Raw genomic sequence first — 24,125 nt, forward strand, 5'->3', positions numbered from 1 at the left:
AATGGAATACATTCAGGTAAAAAAGGTAAAAATCATGTCAGTTTTAATTATTGTCATTATCAAAGTCTGGAGTGCAGGAATTCATTGTAGATTCCAATCTGCCTTCCGAGAACAGTGGTAATTTCCTCACTGATCTTAGGATAACTATGTTTGAGATCCTATTTTTTGGATAATTTTTAAAGGATTAATGATAAATTTATTAGCAGTATGTACTATACATCTCATATCTGATTTATTACAAAAGCTTTGAGTACTTTATCAGGGGACATATCCTAAGTCCTATTGATAACTCTTTTTCATCTATTATTAGGACAGGGTAAATACATGAAGAGCAAAAACAAAAAAAGAAATACAAAAATTAATAAATGCATGCTTAGCACTACAAATATTAATTTATTCTTTACCTCTAAGTTAAATATTGCTTTTAGGGCTGTATGCATAATTTCAGCAGAAATATTCTCTTGAGTACAATAAAATTGCCTTGACAATATGCTTAAAAGTCATAAATTGGCTGCTCTCCTAAAATTATGTAGATCGCTCTGTCACATAAATTAAATACATTTTTCACAAAATTACAATTTTAATTTGAAATTACCATGGGAATTGATGGTGTATTTTTTTAATAAAGTAAAAAAATTAACCATACCATTTCATACACTGTAAAATTCCTTACTATTCCTAAAGGACAGAAAGATTGGACAGATTTTTTTTTTTGTGAATAATATAATACGTAAGTTTCGCTGTGGTTTTTATATTAAGTAATAGGAGTTACTTTTCAGAAACTTTTTGGCTCTTCATTCATGAACACTCCAAATATGAATATACTGCTTTGTTAAAGAGTTGCAAACCATGTGCTACAGTTCTAGATTCACTGAACTTGCTGTGTTTTCAGTGAGACTGCTCTACTGAATTGCAATTCACAAACAGCTTATGAGTTTCAAGCTCTCTAATCTGCTGAAAACATTCCAAAGCAACCCGACATGCCATGACAGGGAAAGGCCATTTAACAATCACAACCATTTATGATTTGGTTCCCATGACCAGACACAGTAACACATCCAAAAACAGAGCCTACCTCTAGATATGCTACAGAACTTTGTTTGAGAAGAAAAGTCCACAGAGAGGACAAGAAAAAAAAAAAAAAATCCATGTGGTTTTCAAGCAATTACAGCCCATATGCAAAAATATAGCAGGGATCTCAAATTATCTCTGGTGATGACAAAATGTCTTTGATCACTGCTGTAGATCTTCAGCCTAGATAATTATATGGGGCAGGGGAGAGGCTAAAAGAAAAATCACCAGGTAACATCACAAAGAAAACCCATGGCCAAGTGATAAATAAAATCTAACACCCAGGAGCAAGAGGCACTCCATTTTTGATAACAGCTTCCTTTAACATAAAGAAGTGCATGGAGGCATGAATGCAACCAGCAGATTTACAATAAATCACATTTCTGTCTGGGCAAAGGCCAAACTGTCAGTCACAGTTAAAGTATGACAAGAGTACCTTTCCTCCTCTTCCCCCACAGCTCTGATCCAGCAGGACAGTGCAGCACGTGCTTAACCTTGAGTTTTGCAGGGCATGTTTGAGTGCTTAGCTGGAGCCAGGCCAAAACGCAGGAGCCAGACACAACTCCCATGTTCAACTTCCTTTCACCAGACCAGGTTGAACAGAGGGAAGGAGATACTGAGCTGTGAGATGCTTGATTTTACAATAATACACCATAACTTGCACGGGTCAGCACGTAGAAACAAGGCAGGGTGTTGGTGTGACACAGAGATCGCAGCAAGAGTTGTCACCCAGCAACTTTATGGAGATGCAACATAAACAAAGGTTTTAAACAACACAGCTGGCACAGGAATTCAAATATCCCATGCAGTATCTACAGCAACCCTCCCACAGCTTCTCTGCTTCACACAAACCCTGAGAGCTGGGGTGACTTAGCTTGTGTGATTTCAGGTGAGAAATTGTCACCTCTGATTCACACCACACACCTCCTACTACCCAGCAAGAGAGCACTGCTCATCACCTGGTGAGCAGGGCTGGTGTTCAGAGAGGCAGCAGCACCTGAGTGCTCTTTGAGGAGGGTGCAAGGAGCTCATCTCAGTTTTAGAGCTTCCCACAGCTCATGGGAGGCAGAAGTCAGTTATACCATGTGCCATGTGCATGGATTCTCTCTTCTGGTGAAAACCAGATGTTTGGCTCTCGTGTCAGCTTCATTGGGACATACATTCATAGTCGAGTGACAGAGAAAAATAAATGTATCACTCTGGCACAAAGATGTGGCAAAAAGCCAAGAAGTAATACACTTACTACACAAGAGTAAATAAAGCGTGTGAAGCATTCATTATGAATGTGAAATCTTTATAGATTTACTATAAAAGTGAGAAAAGAAAAACAAAACTCATGCAATTAACTGTTATCATGAGACTACTGAGCTTGTCAGAAGTTCCCTCTCCAAACACCTCTCTGCGACCAGGAAAGGAGTTTTTTCAGTTCTTATTCTGCCAAGATAATGATCCACAGACATGACTGTCAGACCAATACTTCCAGTTATGCTCTAGAAAACAATAGCCTACATTCTTAGTTGGATTTCCCGTTTATCAATTTTTAGAAAGAGCCAAGTAGTAGAAATCAATTGATTTGTTTGCTCTTACCCCAGTAAGTGCCACCAAAGTCCCAGGTGTGAGCAGGGAACCTGTCTGTCAGGAAACCATTGCTGTGTATCACAAAAATAATTAGTGACTGAAATTAGCTGGTGTCTCTGCCTAAGCCTAACACTTACAAGCTGCTGGAAACAATCTGACTCTTTCACCTGTTTTTCCAGTGTCACCCAAAGAGCAGACAAGTTTCTCGGAGCAAAGTTCAAATATAGTATTTTTCCATGGAAAATCTGAGTTCAATGTTTCCTGCCTTCTCCCATGCCCGTGACCCCTTGTTCATTATTGCTCTGAGCCTTCTGGAGCAGCTCATGTCACTGAGCAGCCCTGCCACCCTCTCACCCCTCTGAGTGGCAGCACAGGAAAAAGTCTCAGTGCCCAGGAGCAGCTTTGATGCTGAACTGCACAGGGATTACCCAGGAGCAGTTTGGGGTTTCCTAAATTAGTGCCGTGAGTAATTCAATCAGGCTCAGGCAACAGAATGGATCCAATCCAAAATTCAATCCAACTCACTTCAGTAGCAAATTAAATCTAAATTTTGGATGCTTTTTGAGCCAGTCCTTCTAAAATAAATCCCATATATAGCAGGGGGAAAGCTAGGTGCCTTTGAGAGCCTCCTGAGGGACAGCCTAAATTGGGCAGGCACCATCTCCCTCTGGAGTAGCTTTTCTAGGCATTTATCTCTCCCTACTGAACATGGAGGGAATTTAGGCACTTAATTTAAGAAAACTAGTTCACTCTGTGCCCAAAACATAGGTGCTAATTATCTGCCCATGCCTGACTGGAAGCCCTCCCAATTTAGAGTCTAAATAATTTATCTTAAAGACTACCATTATGTTATGTCCTAGTAAAATTTTTAAAAAGAAACAAACTACCATGCTTTGTGCTCTGCTAACAGATCAAGATCAGGAATACAGTAAGAGGGAATATGAAGTGGAGTGGAAGGACCACACCTTATTACTGCTGAATGATCCTTGTTTTGCATATTTTGAAGCAGTGGGGCTGATACCACTTTTGACTCTCCCCGTATCTCTCCTAAAGCACCCAAAAGCCCCACTGATATGCTTTTTGGAATGAAAAATTACAGTAGCAGTACTGGAGTAAAAAAACAGCTTTTGCTGCTGTGCTGTTCCCCAAAGACTCATTTGAATTTAGGAGTATCTTATACTATGGATGAGTGTCTTCAGATGTGTTGGTAGTAGGAAATATCAGCCTCCACAGATTTCACATATCCCTCAATTAAAGGAGTGCGTGGGCTTCTTTAATTAAAGTGAATCTTATAGAGAGAATTTAAGTTCCTAGAGACATTATGAGAATTTATGGCACCCACTGGCTAAATTAGTACTGAGATACCTCCATTTTCCCAGGCTGAGTCTGCACCATTTGGCATGTGTACAGATATTGGGCACATAAATCTGGTGTGGGATTGGCTCCTGCCCCCAGTGCTGCTTCTCCAACACCCAGGGATGCTGGGTCACTTCCCTAATTTCACTTTGTTTCCCTCTTCTGCAACACAGAAAAGATAATATTCTTCAGCTCTGTGGTTGTGCCAGGCTTGATTAATGAATGATTTAAGGCATTCTGTGATTTTCAGTCTGAAAGGTGCTTCAGAACCATAAATTATTGGTTTAATATAGATCATAGTTTTCATCTCATAAATCTTTTATGTTCTACTCCAAATTCATGCCTGATATAACTCTAATAACTTGTTCAGTATTAAGCGAAGGATAAATTTTCTACAATATATGAGGCAGCAAAATGAAATTCCAACTGTGAGACCAAAGGCTTAACAAGTGGCATTTCTCAGAGAGTAATGTTAGAAACCTACCCCACTGCCCACTTCTCTACAGAAAAAGTATAATCTCATAGCATTCTAACTTGTTAAGTCTTAATTAATCATTAAATGTCAACTTCAAGCCAAAATAGTATTTTTCTAATATTTTCTATTGCTATACATACATAGTTTGTGTTGATTGAATTAGTGGCTGTGGTCATGTTTTTGCAATCTGTTTTGACAAAAATATTTGAGTTGAAAGCAGATTATTTTTCACAGGAACAAACCTTTCAATAAGACATTCCTACAGCTTTTAGTCCTTAGCCATGGGAGCACAGGACCCAGGACTAGGAGGGATCCACTGGGTCACAGTCACATCATAAACAGCAGTGTAGAAGGTTTGGCAAAAGCCATTTTAAATAGGTGGGCATTTTGTCCTCTTACAGTAAAAAATAAGTGTTCATATATCATACTATCACTGCTGTGATAGTTCAGTTCTTTTAATTCCCAGTCCAGATGTTCTCACGCCCAGTTTAGAACTCTGTTATAATAACTACAGTCCTACTCAATCTTCATTTTGTTAGCCTAAGAAAGTCAAACTCTTTTAGTCTTCCTCTAAAATGTAATAAATCTAATGAACACAATAAAGAAAATTCTAAGGATATGATAACCACCTTTGAAAAGGAAAAATAATTATCAGACCTCATACTTCAGTTAGACCTTGGTAAAATTCAGCTCTTTATTAAGTTTTATCTCCTTCCCCTCCATGACTCTGATTCTTAACATTATTTCTGGTCTTCCCAGAGTTTATCCTCTGACCTCTGCAGCAGGTTTGGGCAATAAACTGCCTTTCCAGCTGGTCTTCAGGTTTTCTATTCTTCACTGTCTGCAATAAGTGAGCTTGGGTACTTTGGTTCTCATAATCTTTCTTCATTTCATCCTTCCCCCAATCTTTCTTATCAAAGAAAATTTCCATGGAATGGAATGGGAAATTTGATAAGCACCTGAATCTTATGTGATAATGTACCCTACTGATAGTCTTACTCACATAGAAACACAGTATTTCCTATAAAGTTTTTATATTTTCAATGATTCCTAAAGAACCCATTCTTTTTCCCCTCCTGTCCCTCTCCAAATGGTCTGGGACTTTTCTTTATGCCGTGTAAATGGAAAAAGAAAAATATATACAAGCAGCTTTTGCTGATATTGGGATAAAATTTTAAAATACTAAAGTAGTTTGGAAAAGACTCAACTCTGAACTTAAGTCATCCACATGTTTTTCAAAATAGTCATGAGTAAGGATTGTCACCAAATCATAGAAAGAAAATATATGTCTGCTTAATTCCTAAATATAATCATTAAGTAAATTTGTAGACCAGGGTATAATGGAAATCAAAGGTGTGCAGTTGATATAAATGCAATCTCCAATAAGGTGTTGACATTTACCAAATTAAGCAGGTGCCTTCTGTGCATCGAATGAGAAAATAACTTGGGCAGGCAACCCAGAGTTAAACCCCATGATTAATTCCCTGGTGAGGTGCATCTGCAGCCTGGGGTAGCACCTGAGTTTGGGACAGCACCACTGCCAGATTTCTAAATTCAGCCACATTTGCACGTTGTGCTGCACTCAGCTGGGCAGGCAGTCACTCCTCTGTCCTCCATGGAAATTTGTATTTGAGTGCACAGCTCTGAGGTCCTGGGCAGATGCATTTGTGCAGGACTTGCAGCACAGCAATCAGTGCTAGATATCAAATGTTTGATCCATTGAAATAGTGGGCTTGTTATTTCAGTAGCTCCAGTATTTTGCTGCAGCTTTGCAAGACACAAATCAAGCACTGAACAGCAGTGAATCTAATCTGGTTTGCTGTAATAACTTTAGAGATAATCCTGCTGCTGGAGAAGTTCACAGCCAGTACTTAACAAATATGATGGCGAGTAAATACCCTCCTTGGCCAGTTTTAGTCCATGTTAGCATACTAAATTTAAAAATTCTAACATATCTGAGAGAAAACATTGAAAATTCAACAATAGAAAAAGAGTCAGGACAGAAGGTTGATAAGAAGATGGAGAGGATAAAATAAAGCTGAAAAAGCTCTAGACAAAAGCAACAGTGGGAAAGCATTTTTTCAGATAAAGAAATTAAGATACTAATATAAAGTAAGTGCAGGCACACCATCAGACATCTCTCCAGCTCAATTTAGGTCTTAATCCTCTAATCAGAGATAGATGGCAAAGAGGAGACTTTTATTTCTGAGAATTGTACAGTTTTACCTTTTTAATTCTGATACATTAAATAGCCTGTAATACAGAGATTTCTGACAGGCAACAGAACACCTTGCATTCATCCAATTAAAAATGGAAAACTGCTCATAAATAAAAAGCATTTTATGACTCTTCCCACAGCCAGAACTCATGCAGGAAGTTCATACACTCACCAGGCTCCATCCACTGTCATTCACACATCATTTTATGGCAGAGAAGTGTTTCCTGTCTCAGCAGGTTATTGTTTAGTGGGCTAATGCTTATTAGCAAGATGAAATGCTATTGTGGAAGTTCTGTGTGGAAGCATGTTACTTGTGCAAAATAAAAAAAAAAGGCCACTTAAAAAAAAAAAAAAAAAAAAAAAAAAAAAGCCCTGCTTAGCCTCCTGGTGATAGAGAAGGGCAACTTCAACTTCACCACGGATTTGAAGGGAGCTGCATCAGGCCCTGTAACTTTAGCCCTAAAAGCAATAGTATGCAATAACTGCTGAGGAAAAATCATCTTGCTGCTTTATTTTTTGTGTGATTTGTTAAACTGGAATATAATTTTGCCCCAAAAGAGTATCTAAACCTTATTTTATTTTCATCCCAGTGCTATTTGTGCATCATCTAATTGCAATGTCTTGCTCTCACAATTAAAAATAAAGTACATGATATTGTGAGAATACGTTTTATTTCTGTAAATTCTGCATCCCAAGAACAGTCTGTGACCTGGGGTTCTTTGTTGCTAGCTGGTGAATGAGCAACAGGAGAGCAGACCCCTCCTGAGCCCCTCCATTGATGACTTTCTCTGTGAAACTAAGCCAGAAGCTGTTGCAAGGCCTGTAACATCGAATACTGCAGGTAAACAATCTTCTTTACTACACCTCACTAGAGAAAAAAAGTTTTCGTTTTGGCTTCATTATGGCCCATTTTTGTCAAGTGATTTCTTGGTTTGTTACTCTCTGCACAAAACCGCAAGCTGGCATTGAATTTTAATTGCCTGACCTGTTAAAAGAAAAACTTTGTTAATTACATTTTAGGGGAAAACTGATGTGATTCAAATCACATAAATTCTAGCAGATCTTTGGGGCTGAAATCGATGCCATTTGTTTAAGTCCCACAGGATGTACATATGAGTCTGAATCAATTCTCTGTATTTGGTTTAGCACAATTTAACCTATGGGAAAACCCACATTTGGTCTTGGTTTAATCAAACACATTCCTTACTCTAGAAAGATTTTTTTTAGTGAAATCTTGAATAAGATGTTGGAGAGAAAAAGGAGGGAGATATCAAAATATTTTATCCAGGCTGAGTTCAGACACTTTGTTAGTGAAAGGATTTAATATATTTCTTACCTTCTTTGTGTTGTAATGAGGTAGCAGAGAAGGTAGTAAAATCTAAGAGTGAATCCTGAAAACCTTTTGAATTATACCAAATTCTATTTGAAGTATATTGTCATTTGGAAGTATTTTTAGAAAACAACCCACACCTAGTCAGTATCTGTGCAGAGGTAATCGATGCTGCTGAGCAGATCAGCTGAGACAATAATATCAGCACTGCACTGCTGGGCTCTCTTCCTCTCTCAGAAAAGGACTTGGCTTGTTAGAAGCCAATTAATTAAAATTTATATCCATGAAAATTATTAAATGAATAATTGACAGCTGAATAATTATCTTCACATCAATTAATGCGTCTAAAGCAGCATGCAAGTTCTAGTGACAGAAACTGAAATACTGAATTAAATAAAAATTGTAAGTAATGCTTTTTCCCTTGAAGCGATATAGCTGAAGATATTACAGGGATGAATAGAATTATTTCAGATTGTTCAAGAATGGTGCTTGTTTTTGTACCTGTAAATTTTACACCTGCTTTGAATATCTATCAGATTGGGGTGGGGAGGTTAATTAGATTTATTTAATAATAAAATAAAAAAAATTCTATGAAGACTGATGAAATTCAATGATTTCCAAGAACGTAGATAAAGCACTGCAAGAGGTAATGCAAACTGATTTTTCAAAAACACCTGCTCTGTAACATGCTGATAAAAAAGGAATTTTTCTACCTTTTACATGCTAAAGAATTGTGAATATTACTCTTTAGGCAAATTTTAAAAGAAGAGCTGAAATGGAACATTTCTTTCGTACTGATACAGTCCTTAATAGAAATGGCATTAGACTTTGTATTTAGTAGTTATGGCCCAAAGGACAAACACCAACAACAATAGAAAATAACATTAATAAACCTGTTCATTGGTTTTTGACCCAGGTCCACTCCCAGAGCTATTCTCAAAAGAATTGTGGCACAACAACACTGCCCTAAGCAGCTGTTACCAGGACTTTAAAGATCGAAGAATAAATCAAATATTTTCTAAAGGCTCAATTGAACAGGGAGCCCTCACAAAAAAGGAAAACCTGTGAAGACCCCAGATGTCTTTAAGATTTTCAGATTAAAAGCTTTTTTTGCAAATCCACTAAACTACATTCAGTTAAGCACTTGAAATCCCCAGGCATATTTTAATATACTGGTCATCATCTTTAGCCAGGAAATACACACTCACTCTAACCAAATGCAAACACAGCAATAATTTTTTCCCCAGTTAAAACGAAACTTTAGAAGTGAGCTATTTGAATTAAAACAACACTGAATTTTAACATTTTGTCTCTAAGTATTATCAACAGGTCTGGATCTCTTGGATCTTAGTGAACCTGTCTTACAAACCCAAAACAAAGCAAAGAAATCAGAGAATCCTTCAAGAACTGAAGGCTTAAAAGCTTCAACCCACAGAAAGAAGACAGAGAATCCTGACCTGATCAGTGTGGATTCTGAGCAGAAAGTCCAGGCTGGCAGAGTTGCAGACAAGTCTTCTCTAGATTTAGGTAAGAGTGCAGCTGTTTTATCAGTGCTCCCTTGCCCTGCTTAGCTCCTGGCTACTATCACAAAATAATGAGCAACACCAGAATTTTGCTGCACCACGTTTCAGCAGTGTAGCCTTTGCTCCCCATTATAAACTACCCAAGGCCCTTTAAACCTCAAACACTGTCAACACATTTTACATTTTGCCTCTGCCATTATGCCTATTAAGTTGACCCTAAGTGTGCTAATAAAGTTTTGAAACTTCTTTGGAAAAGGAATTTAGTCAGGGTGTGTAAAATGGTAGAAAAATCTGTAGGGGTGTGATGAGAAATTGGTAAAGGACACAAATGAGAGGCAGCCCATATTGATGCCCTTTTCAGAACTGCAGGTGTCAGAAATGCACATTTATGTTTGTAAATAATGCTTTATCTATGCATAGTAGAGAAAAAAAAATCCATTCTTGACAAGAAAGATATATTTATACAGACTAAAAAAAAATCTCCAAAACAACTCAATTTCCTGCCAAGCCTGATCTATCGACAAGCTTTGGAAAAGGTGAATTTGATTTAGTTCCATCCAAACTAAATTACTTGCAGTGCAACTGAGAAATTTGCAAGGTAAATGTAATTTATACCAAGGCAGCAAATTTTCCATTCATCATCACAGAAATTCTTTCAGAGACCTTTATCTTCAAACAGGAGCTGAACATCTGATCTTTGCAAAGTGAGTCTGACATGACTGAATAACACCAGTTGCCTACATAGTCATTTTTACATGTTAGTCTCTAAAAGAAGCTTCATTTTTACAATTTGTTTAAATTACATACAAATCACTGATTTTAAGTCAAGAGTTACACTGACATTCTGACCATGAATGCTAACAGATTCAGAAAAATGCTGTGAATTTCCAAATATTTTCACACCATATCAACTAATATTTTTTTATGTTGGACCATTATTAAAATATAGGCTTTGGTGGCAATATTTTCTCTATAAAACCCACTTAAAAGAGAAGATAAAATTCTCAGCAGTAGTTTCTTTAAAAGATTCATATTTATTTTTCATTTTTCAGTTGATATTCAGACACAGATAGAGAAATGGGATGATGCCAGTTTTCATGGAGACAGGAGTAGCAAGGTCCACCCTTCTGCAGAGAGAACATCATCATCATCCAGAGCTCCATCAAAAGAGATTTTATGGTACAACTTTTTGCTTTCCTTAAAAAAAATATTTCCAGCCCAGCTTTCTTAATTCACAGAAATACTTGCTTGATAACAAATCATAATTTTAAACCTGTTATGGTGACATTAAATGTGTTCAAGCACATATTTTTGACAATGTATCATAAGCAAGTGCACTATAAAATGCCATTTTGCCAGCAATTTTTAATGTTGTAGAAAGTAGCAGGTGCAATTACTTAATAAAGGGTGGTGAGAATCCTACAGGGACATGCAGTGCAATCCTTTATTGTGGTGGTTGATTTTTAGACACTGACTGAGGCACACACTTGTGTCTTTGTCTAGCCTCAGTTTCCCTGTCAATGAAATAGAAGAGTGAGAACATAAAGAAGGGTCCAGGCAATTTTGATTACTGCAAGTTAAACAATTCAGTTGAAAGAAATAGCCTGATTAATCACTGTGTGCTTGTGAACCTGAAAGACATTCGGCAGCCTGTCCCAGTGCTGAGTGTGTAAATGCATTATTTCCAGGTCCACAGAAAACAGATCACAGTCTGAGCTGACCAATGTCAAGAGTGCCTTGGACTCTGATTCAGCATCAGAATTAGAACTTGCACCTGCAATACAGGTAAGAGGATTTGGTAGGTTTATTAACCATAAAAAGGCAAGGAGTGACTTCCCACTGGCTAATCACTGACATCCTGGGAGAACTGTTCAAGGGATATTTTCAGGATCATTAGAGAAAATATCTTCACACACCTCTGAAATGAATAGGTTATGAAATAAAATATGTCAGCACCCGAAACATTCAGAGTTTAATGCTGCAGTGAACTATGGCCTTCCTGTACAGAGGGAAAAACTTCACACTACCATTTACAGCACTATCTTTTTTCCCTCACCCCAGTTCTGAAATTCAGACTTGTAGTGGTTCCCCACCCATGCTAAATTCTATCCTTGAGGTCTCTTGGTCAGGCAGGAGCCCCAGAAGTGGGAAATTGCTGAGGAAAGCAGGGAGCAATGGTTACAGCAATGCTCATTAGCAGTTTATCTCCACAGGTGGGGGAGCAGTGTGGTCACAGGACTTTTTCCTGCTGGAAAAGGAACTCTAATACGGAGGGCTCTGGGCTAAAGGTTTGTAGATTTGCCCAATTCCACTGTTGTATTGTGTCTTGGACAGGTCTTGTTGGAAATTATTACTGAGGGTTGCATGTATGTATGCATGCACAGGTACAGGGATATACAAGCACATTTATATGTGTATTCTGATAGATCAGGTTGTTCACACACCTTCTTTGCTGCTTCTTACTTTTTAACTGGAAGACTTCAGCCATTGCCACTGGAAGGGGGAAGAGAGAGTTTTCTGATGGATTAGCTTTTAGTTAAAAATAATTTTCTCGCCTCCCACAGCTATTTTTAGTCTTGGACTTCAAAAACCTTCTGTCAGATAGAAAATCTGGAAATTAATGAAAAATAATTGCCTCATTTGAAAATGGAAAAATGAAAAAAATAGATACTACTTGCCAAATGTATATCCTGAGATAATATACCTTTTTTTTTTTCCCCAGAAACTAGAAACAGAACCCAGTTATCAGATCCATTTTTGGGTTTCTCTTAGGCAAAAACATGTTCTTTACTTCACTGCCATCTCTACATTACAAGCAAGGTTTTTTCCCCTCTGGAACGCCTCACACTAGTTGTGATGCATGATATCTTCCCTTTCTCTGCAATAGACTTGTACATCTTAGTAATGGAAAATACTATTACACAGTGCCATCCACTTGAAATGGATGATGTGTTCTCATGTGCTTTGAGATCATATTGAAGCACTTCTGACCCTCTTTTAGGAAGCTGCTTCTCAGCCCAGCAAATCTAAATTCCAGGACATTTGTGCTCAACCAAGACGTGTGTTAGCCAAGTAGACAGTCACAGGATTTAAATGCTGTGGCTTTCTGTAAAAGCAATTGCAAGTGCAGGGTATTTCTACTTGGTCTATTAGGTCTATTTCCTTTTTCTCTTCCACTAGAATAACTGCAGAAGCAAAAATCCACATTTTTCACTCAGTTTAAATTCAGTCAGTTGAGGCTCCATAATGTTTTTTAAAATGACTATTACTTCAAAATAAAAAAAAAAATAATGAAGTTGAATAAGCCAACTTGAAAAAAGAGCAGAGACTAGATTTCTTATCTGTTGTCTTGGTACATTCCATGTTTTGTTGTGGTTTGTCGTAGCCTGCTTGTTTCAAACTTGTCGTCCGTTTGAGCAACAAAGTGTTAAAGTGGTAATTATTAATGCACAGAAATGACCTGAAGTGAGATTGTATTCTCATGCTAGGTAGGTTACTCAGATATGTGGTTTTGTTCACTGCCTCCTTCATCCTGCTCGTACTTGGGCTGTCAGAGTTGTCAGCTCCCAACACTCAGGCTCATCTGTCTTGACCGAGTTCTTAATCTGCTTGCAAAAGAAATCACATTAGAGCCTTTATCAAAGCATATGTCTTCCATACTTTGTCCTCTATAGGTCTTGTCTATCTCATTTAAGGGTAGCCTTTGCAAATGCAACACATTCTGCCATACCCTAAAGATTTCATCTTGTCAAACTTGCTGCAGTTTTCCATCAGCAGTTTCCCAATCACCTCATCACTCATCTTTGACATGTTAGATTTAGCTCCTCAGAGTGAAATGTCAAGTAACTAGGTCATATTTTCATTAAAATTATGCAATCTTCTTAACAAAATCCTTTATTTACCAGCACTTTTGCCAATACAAATTCCAAAAGACAAGCTTTGAACTACAAGGGAGAAATGTGAAGGCTGCAATGGGCAGTGGTCACTGGTGGCTGTCACTGGATGTGGCTGTCTTGCTTCTCAGCATTTACTCACATCATATTTTACATATTATTAACTCTTAAACTATACTGGCCCAAAGTACCCTTGTTCTTTCTTTTATCTGTCATTCTGAAAAGTTCCTCGTTATGCTTTTACTGGTACTGAGATGTCCTACAGTGTCTGGGGGAAGGGGGGGATTTTGAAGGGCTATTTTAATCTTAAAATTATAAACTGTAGAGGAAGAGAATATGTTCCATTTTCTTCATGAAGTCTGTTCATGTTTTAACTTTTTAAATAAATATTTTCCTGGGCATTTTAAATATTTCATTGCTCACAGAGTATACAAAACCCCTGACATGCTAAAAATCTGTACCTAATTCTAATATGTCAGTGCTCTTAGACAAAGGTATAGTGCAAATCTTGCAAAACTTAAAAATCTCCAGTTTGAGGCAAGAGTATTTAGCATGTGAAATTAATTGCCCACTTCTCCCAAATAATCACAGAAAGACTAATGGCCCTAACTTCCCTTGGATGTGCCACTTATTCTAAGGAAATGAAGAGTTACAAGGGGCAGATTTAGTTCATTATTTGAAGACTTGATCAAAAGTTAGGATAATTTAAGCCTCTCACCAATAAAGTCCAACAGCACATAAGGAGAATACAAGTGCAGGAAAGTGTGTGCAAATGCATTGGAAGGGAAGGGTTTGTCCCTGAACACAGAAGCCACGATCAGCTCCAGCACCTGCACTGTAGAGAGGGGAGAACCAAACCTGGGCAGTGTCCAGCCCTGGGCACAGCCTGGCCCACCTGGGCAGCTGCAGAGCCCCACCCCATCACCTGCTGCAGCTCTGGAGCCCTCCAGGCTGCCCCTCCATTCCCACCCCCTCTCCCTGGACCAGCAAATTTGGGGTTTTTTAAGAGGCTTTTCATTTCTGGGTGTCACAACCCACAGGGCAGCTCTGCATTGCCCTGTGTGCAAATGCAGCTGATGTGGCTTTTGTAATGTTCATTTAATGGAGGGGGAAGTCTGTTTCTGTGGGGATGATGTGGGGACAAAGTGTCACTGGCAGAGGAGGGGACCTCTGCTTCTTGTCCTCTGCCCCCTCACCCTGCCCTTCTGCAGTACAGCTGAGGCTGAACATCCTCATTTACAGCACTGTCCTTGACCTGAGGAATGGCAGCCACTGGAAACAAATGGGTAAAAAGCAGAAGTAATCAAGCTGTTTGCAGGAGCCAAGTCATACATAATGAAAAGGCCAGGAACATAATTAGAGCCTATCAATAGAGTCCTGTGTCAAGAAAAACAAATTTAATTCTTTGATCGGATTACAGGTCGAGTTGATAAATGTTGATGTCTGATCTTCTACAAGAGTTCTGAATTAATATGTCATATTCTGATTGTAAAATTGGCACAACACGTTGTGAATAAAGCAGTTGTTAAACAGATTAAAACTGGCCAACCTGAGTTCTCAGGAGCAGTAGTTATTTACTAGGAATTGTAATCACATAGGGATTGTTCTGGGATTCCAAAGACAAACAATGTTCTTCATTGTTTGAAGAATGAAATAAACATGCAAGCAAATCCCTCAGAGAATTTCCATATGATGCAAGAGTGGAATAATAAAAAAAAAAAAAAAAAGAAACAAGAAAAGAAGAGATATGTAAAAAGAAGCTGGTGAGCAAGGCAACTGTATAAATACATATTGCAACACAGTCCCTTAGAAAATCACACATTTCAGAGCAAGAACACGGGCTCTGCTTACACCACTGTGCTTTGTGGCAGTTTGAAACAACAGGAGTGTTCCCTGTGCAGTACTGGGGGAAGAGGAGTCTGTAGAAGCAAACACAATTAGTGGCAGACAGGAGATCACCTGGTCTCTGCATAGAGAAGCAGCAAGACAGGTGCTGGAATAAAGGGTTCATTTTGATTGTCTGTATGACTAGAGAAAATTAAGGGGGAGAGTAAAAGTGACACAAAAAGGTTAAAATATGAATGCTTCATATTGAGAATATTTAATATTTTGATGCTTTTATATTATTAAATGTCTTTATATCACTAAAATCTGATTAAAATCATCAGTATATTTCTACAGAGAAAATGAGTATTAAAAAGTTTGAAAAAAAAGAAGTAATAGAGGACAACTGAAATTAAAATTAATAAGAGAAACAAGGAAGGCAGTGAAACAAATTGAAAACAAAGTGATAACATTAAGGTCTCTTGATAACTTTAAATTAAACTCAAGCATCTTCCTCTAAGACATTTATTCCAGACAACCTCAGCTTATTCTCTGAAGAACAAAATTTTGGTTCCATGGGTGTTGAGTGACAAATGCCATCATGTGATACACAGACAAAATTATGTTCTTCAAAGAATGGAATTACCTGAACCAGTTATTTCTTCTGCCCTAAATTCTATTAATCAGTAAAAGAACTGTTTTATGTATAGGACTGGGTTTTGGTTTGTTTTCAATGACAGCCTGAAACCTCTTCCAGGCCTCACCAAATGAAAATAGTATTCTCCAAACATGGGCTAGAGGTAGAAGATGTGAAAGCAACAGATCCTCAGTGTGGACATTCCCTCACACTCTGAGTTTCCTGTCAGAGCCAAGTGCAGAGGTCAGCACAGGAGAACACCCACAGTGCCCACCACCACCACAAGCTTCTCACAGCAACTGTGCTCTATCTTTGTTTTCTTACCTCATGTGTTCCATCCACTCAATGTGCATTTCACTAACTGAGAGACCAAAGCCTCAGGACCACAGAGAAATGTGTCTGACCATACATTACATGTGACATATATGAGTGTCAGATGTTCCATCCCAGCAGAGCCCATTCCAACAGAGACAGCCCAATGAGTCTGATCAGATCAAAATTAGTCTTTTGGCAGTGTGGTTCACATAAATTTAATATTACAAGTACAGTCATCAGAAATACAATCAGGGAAATTAATGCACATGGAAGCACGGGCACACAAGTGGCTAATGAGTTTAACCTCTTGACAAACACTGGGGAAGGGATTAGCAGTCAGAGCCTTGTTTAGCAAGATTAGGCCACTTTGTGCTTTTTCTGTCATGCTTAAATATTGTTTGGTCTTGTACAGTGCGTTTTGTAAAAAAAAAAATCCCATTGTTTTTAGAAAAAGAACAGGGAAAAAGTTATTATGTGCTTCCCATGGGATTGACCAATATTATGGTACATAAAAGAGATGCTGATTGTGAAAATTATTTGCCCTTCCAGTGGTATCCAGGGCAAACCTGGCTCTCCAATGGGATCCCAAAAGAAAACCTGAAAGAAAAACACAAAATATGTAGGAAATAAAATATTTTCTTCCAGGCTCATAGTCAGTGGAAAGCACTGCCACAATCATAATGCAGGAGGAACAAGGAAAGTAAAAGTCATATACAATATAGTCAGCTCTCTCCTTTTGTAGTCCAACCCTTGCATTGCCTTTTCTCTTATGTCTCTTATCTTTCACACATCTTGAGTGAAAAGAAAAGTCTGGAAAAGATAAATTACTCTGCTTCCCATGAGAAGTGGTCTCTGCTACAGCATAAGAGAATTCAGAGGAATTCATGCAGGGAAACAAGTAGTTTTCCCCAAGAAAAAGGCCATTTGGGGCTCTAGGCAATTAAGGAAATAACTCAGAAGTGTGACAGAGGGTCTATCATCCCTTTCTGATTTATTCTTTTATTTTTTAGGCACGGTCAAGTAAGGAGCAGCGTTGGGGAACACCTCTTCTCTCCAGAAATCACTCCTTGGAGGAGGAATTTGAAAGAGCAAAGGCAGCTGTTGAGGTATTATTTAATTTTCTGTTTTCATTTTCAGCTGATGTTCTACGGATTTCTTTTTTATCTGCATCACAAGCAGAGGAGAGAGTTGGAATTGGATTATTTAAAACAAAGAAAATGTGCAATTTGTGGAGAGATTGATTTAAAATAGCAGCTTGTCTCTTTAAAAAAAGGAAATTCAAAACACTTATCTATAAAAAAAACATTAGAGAGAACCAAGTTTTTAAGCTGGGTTTTTATTGCTAGAGCAAATGGGTAAATGCTAATTCCAAACCACAAGTAAAAGAGGGAAACATTTCTCCCAGCAATTGTGTGCCATCACTTCTTTACACCCAGACTCAAACCAAGTCTCCCCTGTGAAACCAGAGCTCAGAATCACTGATGAGCAGCACAATTACCTGCTGTAAGACAGAGCTGTACAGAGGCACCAGCCATGCACCATTTGCACACTTTTCCAACCAGTGGCAGAATGCTAAGCACAGGAGTATTCTTGTTTCCTGGTAAATCTATCTGCTTTGAAAAGACAGAAGTATTTGGATAGTTCTCCTACTGCACTTCTGGGGTTTTTTCACTCACTACTACATTTCCAACATCTAAAGCATCTCTTGAGTGTTGTCTTACACCACTAGTTCAAATTAACCTTGTCTAGACACAAAGTAGAACACAGGTTTTTTAGCAGAACTCCACAAAAATATTGGATGTAAGCATTGGAGTATCATTATTTTCATTATCTTCTTAGGGGTTCCATGGGCAGCCCTTCAAAATCCCATCACCACAAAGAGCCAAGACAGCTCCATGCCAGCAAGGACAGAATTTCAGGCTAAATTATGTAACAGCCACTGAAATGAGTTCTTAGGGTGCAGAGGATGAAGCTGTGAAACTAGTTCCTCTAAACTGGTTATTTTTAGCATTTTTAGCACTGCAGGCTCATTAGTCTTGAAACCATCTAGAAACACTTTAGGGATGTTTGAGTTTAGATTTAAATTTTAGTCATGTATTTTAATACTCTTGTAGCTCAAGTTATGTACCATTCTAATGCCAGTGTTGACAGCTGAACTACTCTAGCTCAATACTGGCTGATGAGAAAAAAAAACTATGCCTAAGTCTGATACTGGCTTCTAGCTAGAAAGAGAAACTCTTGTTGAAGTAATTAATCTGATTTGTATGGGCTTTTTCCATTATATGCTATGGTAAGATGCAGGGTTTCTACCATGGTTTCTTGGGATTTTATTGCACACACAAAAAAATCTAGTCTCAGCATACAAGGCCAAAATAGACAAAATCAGTAAATTAGCTTTTTCATAAACCAAGCACCAAAGGCATTTTTTCTTTCCAGATCAAATAAACTTTCACAAACAACTTCTGCTGGGGCAGAGGAGATGTTTCTGGTGTCACACATCACACACATTCGCTCCTGGCAGGAAAGGAGGGAACTTGCTTGCAAATTGGCACTGCTTGAAACGCTTTAGATGTTCCCACTTGCAGGGCAGGCTGATCCTCAGGGTGGGAAGTGCTGTGCTGTGACCTGGGCAGGCAGCACAGGGAATCTCATGTTGAACATCCCAGTGCTGGTGGTTGAGCAAATGATGTCAGTACTCCTGCAACTGCCAGGAACTTGTGTGATGGGGAGTTTCCAGACACTCAGCAGAAAGAAGAATCAGTTGAGTCCAACAACAGATTACAAGACATTATTGAATTACTGTGCAGAGTAAAGTAAGGAGGAGAATATATTGTAAAAAAAAAAAAAATCCCAAACCCTACAGACTAAAAGGTCATTCTGAGGTAACAGAGACAGGTTGTTAAAATACTTGAAAATACTCTCCAAAAGGGCTATTAAAAAGAATCAAATTAAATGTTTCCCCAGCTGTAGCTGGCAGCCTTAAGTTATTCTTTCTGCTTAAAATAGAACCTTGGGCCAGGTAGTTAAAATGTAAAGGAAAGGATCCTTCAAGACCTTACAGAGCAGTTATTCCCATTTGCATATGAAAAGAGCTGAATTTTCATCCTAGCTAAAATGAAGTAGTAAGAAAGCTGGAGTGATTGAAATAAATTGGAACCCATCTCAGAAAGATTAGTTCTTTCTTAAGCAGAGAATAGATACAGGTCAAAAATTCATCTTTTGGGCTTTGGATGTTTCTGTAATATTCTTTGATTTTGGGAAAGCTCCAAGTAGAAAGATTAGCCAGAAAACTATCAAGAAAAGGAAGTAAGTCTCAGGTTCTTGGTGGCCTAGTTCAAAAGGAATTAATTAACAATTCAGTAAATGAAGACACCAAAGTTTATCCTCCACCCAGTATTCACCTCAGCACTTTGGGAATGGTTTTAAGATGTCAAACTTTGAGATTAATGAAGATTTGTGAGGTAATTCTTTATTAAGACGGTTTAAAGATGTCTATGCCATTGGGGAATCTTTTAAGAATAAAGTGGTGAATAAAATAGCTTTTTGACTAGAGAGGGTCCTGATTCCTTTGCAGTGTTTGGGTGCTTGCAGACCTTGCTACCTTTTCTGTTAATCTGGAAATTGGATTTGATTTTTGCCTCATGATTTTTTGTCTCAATATTTTCCAAGTGCTATAAGAACTATGTTTTAACACAAACTTTCTGATAATTAGCTCTGTTTCACCAAAATTTTTTACTTTTGATTTTTTTAAAAATGCCAGGATGGGGATTGAGATCCATCCTGTACTTATATTTCATTAAAACATTTGTTTTATCAACCACCATCCTACTGGTGATGAATTAAAATAAACAAAATAAAAGCAAGAAGGTGCAAAAACTTCTAACTGAGCAGTCTCAGAGATGGAAAAAAACCTGGTTTTTTATTTTCTTATTCCACATTTCTCTGATTAAACTGCAGATGCCACACTGTTTTGTGAGCTTATGCATAAGAAATTTTGAGCTGTCCTTCCCAGCATCCTTTTATTTACAACACAATGTCACATGAACCATCTGCTGTATAATGTACTGCTTTGAAGCATCAGAGCACATTACAGCTAAATTATGTGACAATAGGAGGAAAAAGATGGGATTAATTTGTTCTAGCCTAGGAAAATGTATTCCAGGACCATCAGCTTTGTGGTTCCCATGAGTATTGCTTGGATCCTTTCTGCACCTACAACATTCCTGTCTCACTATTTAGACATTTCTTTGGATGAGCCTAAAACTGGCCAAACCATATGTTAACTTAGGAACCAGGAACTTGAGTCATTCAGATGCATTTCATTTGATACTCTTTCCAAACACAGTGGGAATCTTTGCTTTGATAAACATTTTTCATCACTAAACTTCGGGAAAATTTTCGGAATTTTTTTCAAGATTATATCAGCCAAGGAAAGCTTACCTAGTTAAGTACACAAGTTTAATTTACTGTGTTTTTCACATCAAAGAGTATGGTAATGCAGTAATTTAGAGAACAATGGCAGAGCCTTGCTTATGCATTGGTCAATGAGGAATGTTCAAATTAATTTTTGGCAATACAGAATAGGCAAAATTCTAGAAGTTATGATAATATGTAAATTTATAAATACTTCCCCTGCCTCCTTTCATTGGATCATAGGAAATAAAGAGCCTGGGAATATTTTGCCTCCCATTTGTTTAACTGGTTGAACATATCTTTAAATACTAAGAATAAAAATAGCCTCCTTGACAAAATGCAGAATTTTCTGCTTGGAAGAAGTCAGATGGTATGAACATTTATCCTGGTTGTCATTCCTCTTAACTGCTACAGATGATCTGAGAATGTGTTAAATGTGTTCAACTGGGCTGAAAACTTTTGGTTTATCAAAGTACTTCACTAGGCTTAATGTGGCAAAAACACTGAAATGAGGTTAATAGGCACTGCTGGTGTAGCAAATAGAGCTAAAATTAGACCTAGGAGCCTTGATCCAAAGCCAGGTTCTCAGAAAGGCTCAATACTAATTTAACCCTCCTGCTACTGAATTCAATGAAAAAATGGCAGCTGAAATAGACTTACGCCTTCAGCAAAGACTGTAATATTTACAATATTTAAATGTGTGTAATATTTATAATTCTCTTCCTCAAGGACACTGAACTGCTCTGCTGTTGACATTGGAACCACATTGGGTCAGAGCCTGGTCCAGGAGCTCAGGGCAGCTTTGCTGTGGCAGTGTCAGTAACTCCTCGTGCTGAGCATCCTCAGAATTCTGTAGCCCAGCCCAAACCTTCCTTAAAAAATAAACCCAAAATGACTCTGGGTCCTGTGTCCAGCTAGTGTAGGATGAGCTGAGAGCAATTACAGCAAAGCTGCTCTCATTGCATTGTCCTCCCTCCTTTGGCTCTGTAAATGAACATTCAGGGTGGCTACCTGAGTGCACAGTAATTCACTGGCTTTTTATGTGGAGTGTAAACACAGTGAACTTCTGTGAGAATTATAAATATATAATTAAACAGCAGAATTTGAATTTAAGACCAAAATCCACTTGCTTACTATCTGCAGAAATATGATTTGATGTTTCCATACCATTGATTAATAAGGCATTTTTGTGGAAAAAAGGAAGCAAAAATTCTAATATAAATATCATACATATTATTTCTATAAATTAAGTATTTCTATTAATTAATCTGGTTAAATAGGGCCATTACTAATTAGTTTTCAGTAGTTTTATTAATTTTAATCTGAAGGAAAGGGAAATTTCCATATTTTAACTTCATGCTGAATCTCAAAATTACTGCTAGTTAAAACATGATCACATAATTTTTATTTCAGTGCTGGGCAGATTTGTGCTGAATGAGAAGCAGTTGATGGAGGCATCTGTTGAACAGGATTTTTTTGGAGATTCAATTGCCTCTGGTTATGGCTGCTAAGAGTTAAAGAGGGAGTGATCTGACTTATTTTCCCAGCCTTTTCAGACCCTAAATAAGCATTTCAGTACAAACTCACAACTCTTTATATGAAAGTATTTTCTTCAAGCCTGGAATGAGAGCAAATTCAGAAGTGGTGTAACAGAGAGGTCGGGGCAGTTCACTGCTATTACCTGGAGTGAAGTCTCCTCTCCAAGAGTGAATGATTCCCAATTTATTTCCTTTTCCATGGAGTAACATAGCAGATACCTTCACAGATCCAGTAACTGCATAATTCAGACAATCCTGAAGACTGAGTTCATACAATTCTGAATTTCTTCCTGAATGGAGGGCAGTATGCTTTCCTTTCCCCAGCACCTAAGCAGGGTTGCAGCAAGCCATGCAATCACAGTCTAAATTCTATTTTTCCAATCATGCCTGGCTGTGGAGCTGCACCAGAGTTGTCAGCCTTATAATAAAGACTCACACAAAACTATCTGGACCAGTTCATAAAACCTTCAATTAATTTTGATTAATTAAAATTAATTAATCAAATCTGATTAATTAAAATTAATTAATCAAATCACTCTCAAATGGTTCTGTCTTAATCTCAGTAGATTTATTTGTGATGTTTTGTGTGATGTGAATAAGCTGAGAAACTGTGCCCCCAGTGCTGTGTGCTCACTGAAACACTGGCCATGTCCTTGTAGGAACTGGAGAATTTTGGAAAGACTCGTAGTGCTCTGCAAATACTCTGCTATGGATCTCCTTTGCAGAGTCCCATGACTAGTGTGTGGAGGCTGAAAAAGTAGCACCTTAATTTGGCTTCTGTCCTATAATTCTATTTCTATTTCTTGGCATCATTTTCTAGTAGCCACATTTGTTCCCTCCTTCTGGTCGTTGCTAATCTCATTCGTCATCCTAAATCTCATCTGTTTTTCATAATTTCTCTTTCCCTTGTATGTGCATTTTCCCCTCATCTTTGAGCTGAATAGTAATCTTACTGTATGATTCTATAATCTCTTGTCGATTCCTCTCACTAGCAGAGCATACAATGCAGTATTAAGATTTCTCCACTATGTCAAAAAGCCCAATTTGTATTACATTCCTTGCACAAACACCCTCTGTCTAAGCTTGGCATTTCTCTTTCTCATAGCTGAAAATTATGCTGAATATACCAAAGTTAGCAATGCTTGCTCTCTTTCAAACTGTTTTATCTATTGTTATTCTTTTGCATATGCACTTACTTGATTTTTCTTTTTTATTCCTTTCTTTTCTTTGTCCAGGGAGCTGCAGCATTGATTACTTTCAAATATTATGTAACAATTTGCTGTTAGCATCAATAAGATGCAGTGTAAACTGCTGCAAATCCTGCTTCAAACAGGACATACACTGCCTCTGAGATAAAGACTTTTCTGTTGACAAATGGCATTCCAATATAAGAGATGAGCTTTAATTATATGGAATTTCTAACAGAAGCTGTAGCATTTCAGTCTGTGTGATTATTAATAGAACTAATTATGCTCAGCAAAATTGACAGACCACTGGTAGAAAGAAATTCAAAATTAAAAAAAAAACACATTTATTTTAAAGTTTGTTGTTAATTTTATCTTTTCCTCCTTTTCTTCTAGTCTGACACAGAGTTTTGGGATAAAATGCAAGCAGAATGGGAAGAAATGGCTCGCAGAAATTGGATTTCAGAGAACCAGGAAGCACCAGGGCAAGTCACCATCTCAACCATCGAGAAGGTGACACCAGATTTTTTATTGCAGTACATCCCCCCTGTGCAGCTTTGAGATGAGCCTCAGCTCTTCCAGGGAACCCAAGGAAACTCTTTGGCCATGGAATTTTAATTTTATCCCAAAGAGCTCATCCTCTTTAATTGCCTGTGGGTGGGGCAGGTTTAGACGACCTTGCCACAGGGAGAATAGGTTTAGGCTTGCACACAGCCTAAATTCAGCTGAAAGGATCACAGCAACTGCTGGATTTATGAGCACTTTTGAAG

General features: G+C 37.9%; 1 protein-coding gene across 9 annotated transcripts in view; it reads left to right on the plus strand.

The window, feature by feature from the left end:
• PEX5L (peroxisomal biogenesis factor 5 like) overlaps positions 1-24,125 on the plus strand; it is a 103,494-nt gene that overhangs the window by 67,645 nt on the left and 11,724 nt on the right. For 4 of the 9 annotated variants that reach the window (XM_021543354.3, XM_021543369.3, XM_021543361.3 and 1 more), the window contains 7 exons: positions 7,428-7,539; positions 9,346-9,555; positions 10,604-10,730; positions 11,240-11,336; positions 11,765-11,839; positions 17,231-17,326; positions 23,752-23,868. In XM_021543354.3, the coding sequence (XP_021399029.1) occupies positions 7,428-7,539; positions 9,346-9,555; positions 10,604-10,730; positions 11,240-11,336; positions 11,765-11,839; positions 17,231-17,326; positions 23,752-23,868 (834 nt within the window). The remainder of the gene's footprint in view (positions 1-7,427; positions 7,540-9,345; positions 9,556-10,603; positions 10,731-11,239; positions 11,337-11,764; positions 11,840-17,230; positions 17,327-23,751; positions 23,869-24,125) is intronic. The other 5 variants (XM_021543380.3, XM_021543389.3, XM_021543405.3 and 2 more) reach the window with 3 other exon arrangements.

The sequence above is a fragment of the Lonchura striata genome, chromosome 10 (assembly GCF_046129695.1).
Source record: "Lonchura striata isolate bLonStr1 chromosome 10, bLonStr1.mat, whole genome shotgun sequence".
Lineage (NCBI taxonomy): Eukaryota > Metazoa > Chordata > Aves > Passeriformes > Estrildidae > Lonchura > Lonchura striata.